This window comes from Hyperoodon ampullatus, assembly GCF_949752795.1.
Source record: "Hyperoodon ampullatus genome assembly, chromosome: 10".
Taxonomy (NCBI): Eukaryota; Metazoa; Chordata; class Mammalia; order Artiodactyla; family Ziphiidae; genus Hyperoodon; species Hyperoodon ampullatus.
The window spans coordinates 20,132,418-20,146,554 of NC_136923.1; the positions used below are offsets into that span (position 1 = coordinate 20,132,418).

Sequence of the window (14,137 nt, forward strand, 5' to 3'; positions counted from 1 at the left end):
TGGAGTCACTGTGTGAAAATTAATTGAGCGTTGACAATCTATAGTTAGTACCAGCAATTTTAATCAATATGCAGTGATGCGGCGTAATGGCAAAGTATTGGTTTATCTGTTTTGACTGATTTTTTCCTATAAGTAAAGCAAACATACACCCATACATGTATGATTTATGGTGATAGAAATAAAGCGGAATCAGACTATTAACCCAGCAAATATGGTAGCCTGCCAAGATGCAGTTGGCAGACAAAATTAATGTCTGAAACAGAACACATTACTGAGATATAGGACATAAAATCATTAAACACTTTGCACATCCATTTTTACTAGGGGAGAGCCCTTGGTTTCCATGTGTTTCACAGTAAACGGCTGTAGGACCCAATGTGTAGGCCACCCAAGAGAAAGGGGGCAGGGGGAGGCCATTCAGCATCGCGGAGTCAGTAGTCAGCTGTGCTCTCGGTGGTATTCCTGTCAACCCCTTCTTTTAAGGAGGGTCCTGGGAATACTATGAACCCAGCTAAGCAAATTGGTAAGATCCTGGCACGACTCCACTGAGTTCTCCAGCGGGTATAGGGGACTTGAAACTCTCCGGAAGTCTTCAGATGGTTGTCGTTGGTTAGGGAAATGGTTTTCCCAAGGTTGAAGGGTTTGCATCTCTAAACCTAGCAACAAGGGAGAGAATGAGATTATCCCCTCCTCCCTCCGTGGATTAAAAACAAGTGATATGAGGTTAGATATTCAATATGAGAACTAGAATAATGTTTGGACTCCGCACTCTAGGAATATACTCATTTGGGATCATGAGGCTCCTTGGGAGGAGGAGGGATAAAAGCAGAAAAGGAATTGCAAAACCCCACGGGGCACTCAGCGAGCGACGGGGCTGGATGCCGGCAGGGAGCGCCATATACATAGGCCTCCATAGGCCACAAAAGGGACCCTTGGGAATCTCCATGAGGACCCGTGTTAGGCAGCCAGTAAACAGGAAAAAGCAGTCCTGGGGGAAATGCACAGGGCAGGAAGGTTTGTCTTGATTAGTATTTAAAAAAAAATGTTTTACATGCTAGAAAATTATAACTTCGAAGGGGACCTCCTACTAAATTTATTTTTAACTGCTCTATTGAAAATTCTCTACCACTAGTCAACATTATCTCTTAGTAGCTCAGCACAGTATTTCTTTATTAAAAGAAATAGGCACGAATATTTTTGACTGAAAAATTAATAGCTTTTGAATTCATACGCAGCAGGTTTTCTTTTGCAAAGAAGTCCAATATCGCTGCACAGCACTTCTATAACCATTTATTTAGAGTCCAAGTCAAACCTTTGACAGTTAGAGCAGTGCTACAAGCCAATATAAAGAACTCCAAGATGTAAACCAACAATAGGCCGTCTGTGTGAGGTTTGCCATTGTCAAATACATAGATTGTTTGGATTAGTTTATGTAAATGGACTGTTGTATTACCCTTTGGAAAAAAAAAAAAAAGATCACATTTGTGTATGAAAAGTGGTTCCCTTCACAGGCAGCATTATAAATTCCTTATCCTTTAACTTACGTGTAAGAAGTAAAAATTGGTGCCTGACAAGCAGATATTGTGTGACGCTCTGTTGCCAGAGAGAACCTGCCTTCTTTTCATTCATTGGAAAATAGAAAATTTTATTATAGATACCATCTTATAAATCGGGAATTATTAAAATATGTATAGGTGAGGCATTGGGAAATTAATTATAAAAGGTAGACGTGTAGTGTTTTGCATACATTTTTACTTCTTTGCCCAAAAAAAGGGGAGGGGTGGACATAGAGCAAACCCTCGATGCTTTCAACTTTAGGGATAGAGTTATCTGATGATCAGTTCTAAGGTGCAAAAGACTCCCTTTTGCCTATAATTGATTTATTCCACCTGAAATAATAGAACGCTCAGTGTATGTTCAGATGCGTATCGTTCTAGACGCTCTGATTTGAAGGAAGCAGTCCCTGGGATGCAAATCTAACCTTAGCTGGGGACTCTCATGTTAGAGTCTTGCCAGGAAGTTTGTGAAGTGTTTTTTTTTTTTTTTTTTCTTTTTTCCATTTCTGTTTAAAAAGGAACTCGGTGTTTATTTTAAAATCCTTAGTCACTAAGTGATAGAATGCTTTGCTGTAAACGTTGCTTTTCACTAAATGCCATTTGGGTGGTAAGTGTCATTTGCTGTGTCCAGTCATCCAGCCAGTTCCCATTTCACTGCCAAAACCTTCTTGGATTGTTCTGACAGCAGCCCGTAGACGTGTTCGCTGGATGCTGTTGTGGAACTCATGTTCCCATTTGGCTAATCAGAGGCTATGCTCATCTCGGGAGAATCCCTAGTTTTTAGGCGTGGGTCTGAGCGTGACTCTCCCTGGAAAGCGTGTAGAGGAACTGAATAGGGGTTTACGGTGGTCCTGTTCCACACGTGCCTCCGATAACATCTCCGCCTGCTTGCTTGGAAATCTTTTAAACCGATAAAAACCTTTCCTTTCGTAATTATACCCAGGACTCAAACTGCAGTGCACGCTGTTTTTGTGAAGAGAATTCCTGAATTTAAAATCGAATTATTGCGTCAACGAATATTTATTGGACGTGCGACAGGAAAACATAGGGTAGTAAAACCAGACAGAACCATCCCTGCCATCGAGGTGTTTGGGGTCTCGTGGGACCAACTACCAAAGACACACTCCCAGGCTCTCCCTGCATGAGCTGTGCTCTGGGTGAGTGAGTGTGTGGACCTCTGCCCTAGACGTCTAGGTGGGGTTGAGGAAAGACTTCTGGGACAAGTGACATCTAAGGTGAAACGTGAAAGGTGAATAGGAAGAAGTGGAAAGAAGCGAGCTTCGTGACTCTTTTCTCGGGTTAAGAGTTAGGTGCGTGTGTCCGTGTGTCTCTGAGGAAGGGAACTGGGAAAGTGTGTGAAGAAGATCAGAGTGGAGGGAAGAAAGGAATGGCCAACAGCGGCTGAAATAAGCTTTCGTTTGTCATAACTTTACTTAGAAGCTTTTAATTTTATTAAGGCTGGCCCCTGCTTGGAAAAGTTTACCAGAACAGAGCTGTACATTCTAGCAATGGGGGACATACAGTGGGCAAAGGCGGGCTTGACATACGTACAGAATGGCCCCGTGTATTGTATGTTGGCGATTTAAAAGATTCGTCTCTTTTCCGTGTTCAGAGAAGCACAAGCGAAAAATCAGGTGATCGTAAACTGTCTTAATGAGAATGATATTCTTTTGTTCCAGACTCGGTACCAGTTAGTGTTCTCAAGCTAAACACCAAAATGGATTGCTTGGGGGTGAATGCTTGTCCTTGGAGGGAGGCCTCACTCAGAGGATAAAATAATAACCACCACCACCAAGAAGCATGTCTGCACTAATACTTTATTAAGTTGTTAAGGATTTTTGAAAAAGGCTTTTTCACTATCATAAGGTCAGGAAAATACCCTAAGTCATATTCTATAATCCTGAGAACGTAAGAGGTAGGCTTTGCTTTAGGGTATTCCTACCCACCGGAGAACAGCTCCCAACGCTGGAGAAACCACATCCCTTCAGATTTGGTGGGCAAGTAATTACAGTGTAGGTACTATCTCCTTTGTGGAAATGTTATAAAACACAGGAACTTGGCTATTTGAAGCGAAAGGCAGTATTAGATTTTCCTTTGCACGCATTCTCGTTTCCTCCAACTGTAGCAATTAGGACTGTTTGGAAATAGTTTTTAGCTACTAATAAAAACAGAGAGAGAGAGAGAGTGTGTGTGTGTCCATCCGTGTGTTCCCTCCCCCCGTGCCCCCCGCTCCGCAAAAGGGGGGTCTTTTAACTCTTAACGAAGTGGCTGATTTTGTGGGCTGCTGACTGCAGCCTGGCTGTTGAGTTGGGGAAATAATTTGATGCCGTCATTAAAGAGAGATTCGCAAGCACCACACACACACAAGGGGTGTTTATATACTGTTTCTCGTGAAGTCCCCCACCCTGAGGTTCATCCTGACGACCACCTTCTCGGTCACTGCCCTGCGCCAGGGCCCAGATCTAAGGCAGTAGCAGGACCAGGCAGAGAGAGCTCTCCCCAAGGCCACCCCCCGACCCCCTGCCACGGTCTGGTGACATCTTTCCCGTCCCTCCAGCCTCAGAAAAGGCCACCTCTGAACGCGAGGGATTCGTGTCTAGAATTCACCTGCTCAGGCCAGTCGAACCAACAGCAGAAAAACGAGTGAGCCCCAAAGTCCATACTAAGCGGCTGGGTCCCTCGGTGTCTGGGTTTTAGGTTTGCCTTTTGTTCTCAGCATCTGTTCTGAAGCAAGGCAAAAGCACACACACAAAAAAATACAGATGAGTCCTTATGGGAATCCTTACAAGTCTGTTTCTGTCTGGGGTTTACCTCAGCCGTTTGTTGATTTTTTAAAAAATGGGAGTGACTCACCGTCTTTACAAGAGAGAGAGGAGGTTACTGTTTAAAAACGAAAGATAAATCTTTCGAAAAGGGGCTCGGCAGAGTACCGGGCAGCTGATCTGGTTCCAGTTGTTTGGATGGGTAAGATTTCTAGGATAGTCCCCCCTGGAACTGACCTGGGAGAAAAGCCGACGGTTGAGAGTGCATAGAAACTAAAAAAAAAATAATAAAGCCCTACGGCAATCTTAAGTGACATAAGAATTTAAGCTTTTGGCCGGCGTTTCAAAGAGATTATCTTTGCCGAAATCATCACATGATGGAAACTTGCCATGTAGAAAATATCAGAGTTACTAACTTTTCTAAACATAGCAACTTCTTTTTAAATAGAAAATGAACACAATCTGAAAAATAGGAAAAGAAACCCTCCCAGAGTCCCCATCCCTTCCTGCTCCAGGCCCCGGAAGAAAAAAAATCTCTCTTCCAACCTGAGCTACAGTCAGAAACACGAAGCACACATGCTTTCATTCCTAATTGATGATTATATTATTAAGTTTTAATAGTTTACAGTTCAGGTGAATCTTGCAGGATTGCCGCACACCCCTCACCGTTCCCGGTTTGCTCTGCTGTTCTAAGTCTGTAATTAATGTGTGTGTGTGTGTGTGTGTGGTGGGGGGTGTAGGGGTCCAGTTTTTTCAGAGAGAGACCTCAATGAAAAGAGCAGGTCTGGTTTGAACGCAGAGCCTGTCTTGAAACCTTCCCCCTGCTGCATCTTATCACTCCCCCGTGACCTTCCTCCCCAAAGATGGTTTCTCCTCGAGACCAGCATGTGATCATCCAGCCCGAGTTTAAAAGTTAAGAAACTTCGATCGCCGTTGACAAGGTTGACATTTCATTAACTTGTTGGTTCAGCCTTCAGATGATTTCGCGAGGCGAAGCACCCTGTGTTTGGAGTTTACCACTTTTTGTTCTTTCTCCCCTCGCGGGCTACAGTCGTGTTTAATTTGGAATCGGGGCTCCTTTGGCAAATTAGCAATTAGAACAATTCTGTGGGAATATGTATATGTGTCATTAGTTTTCCTGCAAATTAATAGCAGGGGCAGAGGTCAGGCAGAAATTTTCCACTTGACTGCAGTTCCTCTGTGGAGACTTGGCACTTGGTTCTGGAATGGCCACAGCTGCTCTCAGCCACCCTCTTCCTCTAGGAACTGTCTTTTAATTAGTTTACCTCATAGCCATCATTACAAATATTACTGCCTCCACTCCTCGAAATAAAATTACTGTTTCTACAAAATATTCCAGTGACATCTTGCACCACTGCACATTGATGGTGGGGTCAGTCGAATGCAGCATTTAATCATTAGATCACCTCCATCCGCGTCTCCTAATTAGAGTCCTTACAATACATTTTTATCTGGTAATTAGCTGAGATTGGCTACTTCCTCTGTGGCTTATTAGAGACAGCCCAGCAGTGGGTGTGAATCACGGTGTCATTTGTCAAGCCTGGTTAAAAAAAAAAAAAAAAAATCCTCTCTGCTGTCTTCTGGCTTGGTGTTGATTTACACTTGGTACCTGTGTTTCAGAGCCTCCAGAAAATTCAGCTGCATCTCTTTCTTCGTGGATCGTGCTAACCGGGAGGGATTTTCTTCTCGACTGTTGATTTTTCAGTAGAAACAGTCCAAGTATTAAGGCTGCAAGGATGACATTCTTTTCGTGTTTTATGACTTTGTACCCGTATCGTGGGGCTTGTCTGTTCTTGTAGGTGAGCTCCCAAGAGATGGGCCTGCACTTGCTGAATGTGTCCACGAGTTTGGGGTTTTGGCAATTAACTAGAACCCAGCAGACCTGGTGATCTTCCTCACAGAACTGGAAAGGAGCGTGCATATTTCCCGAGGACACTGTATTTATATTATAATTTTCGTTACCTTCTAAAGAACGCCGTGGTGTTGAGGGTACTGTTCTTCAACCGAAGAACCCAGAAGCAGAGTTAGTTCTCGGAATTGTTTTATGGTCGCTCTGCCTGTTTTCCTTTGATCAGTGTCTGCATTTGATGGTAAGCCCTTCGAGGGCAGCAGTTGTCTGTTCTGTTCCTTCTTTTGTCATTTCAGTTCCCATTGCCATATGTTTGCTGGGAAAGATTGATTGAATGTCAGTTATAAGCAGGGATAAAAGCTAATCCCCAGGTCCCTTCCAAAAATGAGCATGCAGAAAAGTGAACCCGGATAGTGTTTATGGTTCTCATTATCTGGGCGTAAGGAGACTGTTATACAGAGGGCCTAGAATCACCAGTGTCTGTGTGATTTTGAGTCCAGGTTGTGAATATGGGCACGTTATTTAATCTCCCGTGAGCCTCTGTTTGCTTATCTGTGAAACGTGAGTAACAACATCTCAAGTATTCGTGATGGTATGAGAATTCAGCAAGACCAGGCGGTGGCAGGGGGTTCACAATGTGGTTTTTACAAATGGTACCCATGACTTTCCCGAGCGTTTGGATGCTCTTAAGCCTAAGAGCATCTGAATTTTAAAAGCTGTATATTTATGAGCATTAGCCTTCTGTGCGCTAATTTCCTTGACCCGTTGCTGGGGCTGATGCTTAGACACGCTATTCCTGTACTTGGTCAGTGAAGAAGGCCCAAGGCAAAGAGGAGGTCAGCCCCAGCCTTCCCAGATCTGCTCCATCCCGTGGCTGCTACGCTAGACCGTGAGCACTTAAGTTTGCAAATGTGTGTCACGAAGTCAAGTTTCCAGCACTAATAAAAAAGCAGCTCCCAGCATCTGCCCAGCTTGCTGGGGGATTCATAAGGGTGGTGCCATCTCCACAGCTTGCACTTATCAGGCACGGGGGAGCGTGGGGTGTAGGGATTGGTGGTGGACGGGGCGGGGCGGGGTGCGGTGCGGCGGCAGTCTGGTGTTGGCTGAGTCAGCATTTCAAGGGAGGGAGAAAAAGGAAAGCCCAACCAAAAGCTTGCAACCCAGTGTTCGGTTTCCAGTGCCATGTTTATGTTTTTCCATTAATACTTTCTCAACGATATTTGATATTTCTCATTACTAGGGTATGAGTAAGGTTGAGTCTTCCCAACAAATTAGAACTCTCTTTTAATCTGTTCTTTGATTATGATCTCAGAGGAATCTCGTTTTTAATACTTTCCACAAATAATGTCTTGGACTTAGGACTGTTGCAGTGGTGAACCAGACTTAATTTGTTAAGTGATTCACAATCTGGTTTGAGATAGTGATACCAAGTAAGGCTACTTTGCCAAACTTTCTTGGATTGGGGGCAGCTACAAGTTCCTCAGAGGGCAGTTCTGGGTAAACGGTAAGAACTCTGTTGAAAACAACCGAGTTCTTCAGTGTAGCCAGACTTAATACTTCAGTAGCAATGAGTTTCTGGAGAGGCGGACAGGCTCATGTTTCCAGTTATTAATCAGAGAAACACTTCAAGGTGCGGGCGAAACAGATAGAAAGAAAGAAGGAAGGAAGGAAGGAAGGAGGGACCGAAACAGGACTCGTTCGTTTTCCTCTGTGCTCCTGCAACTAACTAGTGTGTGTTTCCGGACTTGAAGCATTGGATTATTCCATTTTGTTACTACGCATTTGAAACTGGAAGGAAAAAAATTAAAATGTTTTACAGTTCCAGATCTCTCCTATGCCATCTTCTTTTTAAATAAATGATTCCAATCCTATATTGGATAGAGTTTAATGAAGGTGACAGAGAAAGCTTTCAAAGATTAGTCTCTGCCAACTAATGGAACTAAATGGATGTTTACTGGATCCAGTGCTGCTCTTTTTAATACGAGTCACAGGCCAAACCTCTCAGCAGTGGTTCCCATCCGTGAAGTTTCATCCTGGAGTTGAGTTAGCCCGTCCCAGTGTGGTGTAGCCAGTGGCCATTTTTGTACAACTTTCCTTTTTATTAAAATTAAGTAAAAACGGTTTCTCGCTTGTACTAGCACATTCCAGAAAGTTCTGTCTAAGAGCTCAGGTTGATACCAATGTATCCCAACTGGTGTTTCCTGACACGTCAGCGTTCGTGGGGCTACAAGGACTCCCTCTCCCCCTTCGAGCTTTACAAGGCATAGTAGGGTGCGAAGTCGTGATTAAAGAAATGTCTTGACCCAGAATTTCTCAAACTCACCAGGCTAGGGTAACCCCTTTTGTGTCTGTAAACGCTTGTTTAACTGTCTTTGGAAAAAAACCTGTCTCAGCAACAACAGGAAAGGAGAACATCGTAAGAGATATTATTTAATAACCTATATGGGGGAAAAAATCTGAAAAGGAATATATGGGTATATATAGAAAGAGATAAAGGTGTGTGTGTGTGTGTGTGTATCCGAATCACTTTGCTGTACACCTGAAACTAACACAACATTGTGTAAATCAACTACAATAAAAAAAATAAATGAGAAAAAAAGAATCACAGGACAGGATGCTAGAAATTTTAACAAGTAAATAAAGTGAATGGTTTTTACATGGGAACTCGCCTCCTATTTCAGCTGATGATAAAAATCTACTGTGAGGCATAAAACTAGCCAGGCCTCCCCTGTATAATTTCCCGCTGCATTGCAGATGCTTTCTTGGTTGCTCTGTTTTTTTCTGAAGGTCTTCTAAGAACTGTTCCTTTCCTCACAGCTGAATCTGGTATCAAGTGTCACGCTCTCCAAGTCTGCATCAGAGGCTTCTCCACAGAGCTTACCTCATACTCCTACGACCCCCACTGCTCCCATCACTCCCGTCACCCAAGGCCCCTCGGTCATCACCACCACCAGCATGCACACGGTGGGACCCATCCGCAGGCGGTACTCAGACAAATACAACGTGCCCATCTCTTCAGGTAGATGCTCCATTTTTGCCTCGGGGAGAACTGGGATCAGCAATGCTTGTCGACCAGCCTCTTTGTAAAAAGTGATAATTAATAGGACAATGATTCTTATTTAGCAGATATTGCGCAGAACCAAGAATTTTATAAGAACGCAGAAGTTAGACCACCATTTACATATGCATCTTTAATTAGGCAGGTAAGTAAATAACGCAGTATGTGAAATTCTATCAGAAGGTATATAGGTGTACATGGATGTATTATATTGATGCAGTGGATTTAAAACCGTTTACTATGCAAGCATGCTAAAACCTGTTCTATAAGGTTTTTTAAATCTGCACTATATAACATAATTGCTTTTGATTAAGTATTACAATACGATGTGATTATTAGGAAATTCATTTCACACAACAGTGAAAATGAGCCTGTTTAAAGATGGCAAGTCAATTATCACAAGCTACAGTAATCTCTGATCCCTAGAATTAATCTGAGCTCTAAATAATTACCGAGCTTTAATCAGCTAGTGAAATGTTTTGCATTTCTCTTTGATTCTGCTTTATGAATGACTAATAAATTAATATTTCTGTACGGAAACAGAAATAAAAACGCAAAACAATTAGATAATTCCATTTTGAATTTTGCTATTGAACTGGTAAATACAGCCATTAGTCTTAGAGCATTTCGGGAAACCTTCCTTAGGATTTAGCTCCGCATCCATGATTATCTTATGTTTTCAAGCAACTGTATAATGACGGTTCTGTCGATTTGGTCATAAATTATCTTTCTCTGTTGCTTTTGCTTCACAGGCCATTCTCGAATCTCCAGAAAAGCAGCTAACACTAAATGAAATCTATAACTGGTTCACACGAATGTTTGCTTACTTCCGGCGTAACGCTGCCACATGGAAGGTAAGCTTTCTTGCAGGCCTGTTGAGTCTTGGATCTTGGCATTTATTCGAGAGAGTTTGTTGTCGGTAAGATGCAGATGTTGTAAGTTACGTATATATTGTTTTGCTACATTCAAAGAGTCTAATTTATAGGCATACTGGATTGAGAAAATAATTCCACTGGGGTTAAAATGCTGGGACGGAAGACTCCCATCATGTTGGCATAACGAGTAAAATCATCTCTCTCTGGTTGGAACGTGTAGGAAGTTGTCTTGTGTACACAGACCTCATGGTTTTTGGTCTTTAGCCACCACCAGTATTTGTAGAGAATGCATAGATAACTTTTGTGTGTTTTTTTTAACCATCAGGAACCTGGAGAAATGATCAGATACACTTGATCAGATACACTTAACTTTCATTGGTTGGATATAAGCTCCTTAGCCTATGCACTCCAAGTATTAGCAAGGTATATTGGAGTTATTACAGGAGAACCCAATATATATATTATTAAGGGTTTTTTGTTTTTGTTTGTTTGTTTTTTTAAGTCAAGAGACTGTCCATCAGATATTCATAGGCACTCTGGGGAAGAAAAGTAAATTCTGAAATATGTGACTTGACTGTAATAGCATTTGCTATAAAACCATAGCTCCACCTGGGATGCCCCCAGGAAGGCTTGGGGTCACATGACATACCTCAATCCCAGTTCAGCAGTTGGTTCGTAGGTTCTGTTAGTAGCGATTCCATTGTATTCGGTTAAGCCCTCACCAGTTTTTGGATTTCCCCACTTTAAATTTCTTGGTTTTTAATAGTTTTGCTTTAGAAAAAGGGGCAGCAGATACAATCTGAGAGTCATATATTTTTTTTTGCACCTTTACTACTATCTAGAATTCTTGTAATCCCTAAATTCCAAAAAATTTAGAAATATTTAAAATGCAAATAGTTTTGGATATTTTACATGTTATTATTAGAAATAGGATAGGGATTTATTATAGGATGCAAGGAAAACATGCTTTGCTGGACATACAGGTCTTCCTTGCTACTTCCGTAATTTATATGGGAGAAAAACAACAGCAAAACCAGAAAACGCATTTCCTCTACCACATTCATCATAAAATAGCGTTTTGAAAGAATATAACCAAAGAATTAATTCATCAACCTTACAGAGCTGTGAATTATCTCTTATGGCCCAAAGTAGCTTTTTTATTTCCATTAAGACACACGGGCCCTGAAGGAACCTAGGTTCAAAAATCTTCCCTTCTCTTCCTCAGCCTGCCTTGAGATGTAAAATAGAAAACAGTCTTCAGCTGTGAATGCTTTTCAGAATTTCGGAAGTATAAGCATGAAGCAGACATTTTCTTCAGATTGCCTTTTATAAATAGCAAATGATCAAGTTTTAAAATAATTACCCGTTATGAATGTGATATTTAAGCTCAGATCTTCAGATTTAACTTTCTCATTTTCAGAAACTGTAGGAAAAAGTGCCCTTCATATAAACAGTCCTAAATGAAGTATTTAATGACTCATAAATACATATAATTTTCTCCATGTGTCCTTATTTGTACTGTCATCTTAGACAGAAGATAAAATGCCCAGTTAAAGTCATGAGTGGAAAGAGTTCACTCAGCTTTTGTGGGAAACTCTCCATTTCCAGTTGCTTTTGCATGGATGCACGGTCTTCGAAAACAAAACTTAAGTTTTGACTTTACAGTTTTATTTACATGGCTATATAGTTCAGACAGATCTATAGCAGTCCTGTTTTTCAGACATGGCTTTACAATGTACAGTTCTGTACATTTTGATACTTACTGGAAAACTTAGACAGTGATTAGGATGAGGAGAGATGTTGATTTCTTTTCCCAGTAAGGTGTCTAATAGGTACACATGCTCTGTCTGGACTTTTTTTCTTTCTTTCTTTTTCAGGAAATTTGGGTTTATTTATTTCAGCCTCCTCAGTGTCATGTAGGAGATAAACAGTAGACGCTTAGCATCCTTTATCCTCTGCCTTTGTGCAATATTAAAAAAAAAGTGCCCCCTTCAAGACCAGACTACAGTTTATACGCCAAGAAATTTGCCCTACCAACTGTAATTATAACATGCCCAACATTTTCCAGAGATGTGTGTCTTGATGCAGACCTATCAAACCTGTTTGAATCAGGGTGTCCTTTCGCAGTCAGCTGGAAGTCTGAACCCACCCCAGTTATGCTGACATTCCTCAAAAATTCCTTGAGGATTTGTCCTCTGGCTTCTCCCTGTGAGCAGTTCATCATGCCGTGTGATAACACTTCTCTCGTCACCTTCTAAATATTCCATAACAGACAAGAAAAGTCACCATTCTCTAGCGTGACTCCTCACAGAGTCGCTAATGGTGATCATCCAAAAACAAACACCTCTCCAAGTACAGATCAAGATTTGCCACTTGGAAGGATGAAGTATGTATATCGCAGGTTAAGGGGAGGAATACAGACTGTGTGAGCAATAGCAGCAGATGGATTGAGGGACTTACAGGGGATGTGAGGTGTGCTGTAAGTATCCACTTCTCCCACCCCTGTTGTCGCCTACTCATTCCCTATAAGAAGAAAGTTGGGAGTAAATGATATGGGTCTCTGAAATAGCCTCATGTCCAGGTTTGAGTGTCAATCACGTTCACCCGGGAGAACTCAAAAGAGATGAAGCCATGCTTGTTACTGTACCTAGTGTAAGTAAGGGGTGCGGATTATTCCTGAAACTCAGGAAGGATGGAATGTTAAAAACTCTTCACCCTGCAGTTGAGATGCTCCTTTGGCAGATATCTTAGAGATGTCAAGGGTCTCAGTTTAGGAGTGCCGGGAAATGACTTTGAACCCTAAGAAAGAAACGTGTCTATGGAAAGAAACCATCAACTTACTAGAGTATCCTCGTTTTGCCATTGAGAGTTCTACTCATGGGTTCCTTTGGCATTTTCTCAGTTACTTAAAAGCGCTTGCCCATAGTAAGGGGCAACATTTATATATTTGGGAAGGTAAGACCTAGCTTGATAATGGATACTGATCCACTGTGGGGGGGGGTCATGTCACTCACTGCCACGCCCCCCCATCCTATCAGCTACAGGAAGTGATACTCTCAATGGTAGAAATCCAATGTCAATTTCTTCATAATAAACCTGAGCAAATGTGTCAAAGGTGTTAAAGCCAACACTCTGACGAATTAAAAAGAAGCAAAATGTATTTAACAGTAGTAATTACCATCTTTCATGTTTTAAAAAAATTACAGTGAATTACCCCTTTTGTCTGAGAGACAAGTGGGTTTAAAAGGGACGGTTTTATGCTTTACCCGTTTCCTGATTTTGAAGTCGTATTAACATTACTTTTATATTTTTGGCCGTGAAACCTATTTGGGGGGCTAACAGGCGTATTAAAAAAATCTCTCCTCTGCTTAACTGTTCACCAGAGACTAGACTAAACTGCCGAAACACAATTAAGTCATCATTTGGGGTTTTGATTTTGGAAGAGGCCCCCTTCACCACAGGACGGTCATCCATGGGGGTGGGAGCTACAGTTCTCGGGGACGGTTTTACAACTGTGGACTGTTAGGCTGAATTTACTGCTGTTTTTGGAGTCTTTTCTTATAGAAAATGTAAATGTTCTCTCTTTTATACTTGCTGCAGAATGCAGTGCGTCATAATCTTAGTCTTCACAAGTGTTTTGTGCGAGTAGAAAACGTTAAAGGGGCAGTATGGACAGTGGATGAAGTAGAGTTCCAAAAACGAAGGCCACAAAAGATCAGTGGGTACGTCCACCATGTTTGAACTTCTTAGCCTAGCTTGGATTGCGCTAACAAGTGTAACGTAGAGGCTTTTGGCTGCTAGATGGTGTTAGACCAAAGAACTGGTTTCACGTTGTCTCAGTTAAGGGAAGCAAAAAAGCATTTCATCCCTCCTGTTTTGTATACCCACCAGTCCCCCTGCCCTGCTTGCTGGTCTTTGTTGCATCACATGCTAGTAGCTTTTAGGTGGCAATGCATATTAACCCTCACAAACCATTGGCTTATGCTTATTGCATTTTATTTTCTTTCTCCTGTTCC

At 41.9% G+C, this 14,137-nt stretch overlaps 1 protein-coding gene across 7 annotated transcripts in view; it reads left to right on the forward strand.

Moving 5' to 3' along the window:
- The window catches only part of FOXP1 (forkhead box P1), a gene marked incomplete at its 5' end in the record, with an annotated part of 227,711 nt that overhangs the window by 200,323 nt on the left and 13,251 nt on the right, over nt 1–14,137 (forward strand). For 4 of the 7 annotated variants that reach the window (XM_079713295.1, XM_079713296.1, XM_079713298.1 and 1 more), the window contains 4 exons: nt 9,006–9,207; nt 9,312–9,391; nt 9,999–10,100; nt 13,722–13,843. In XM_079713295.1, coding sequence (XP_079569421.1) covers nt 9,006–9,207; nt 9,312–9,391; nt 9,999–10,100; nt 13,722–13,843 — 506 coding nt within the window. The remainder of the gene's footprint in view (nt 1–9,005; nt 9,208–9,311; nt 9,392–9,998; nt 10,101–13,721; nt 13,844–14,137) is intronic. The other 3 variants (XM_079713297.1, XM_079713299.1, XM_079713294.1) reach the window with 2 other exon arrangements.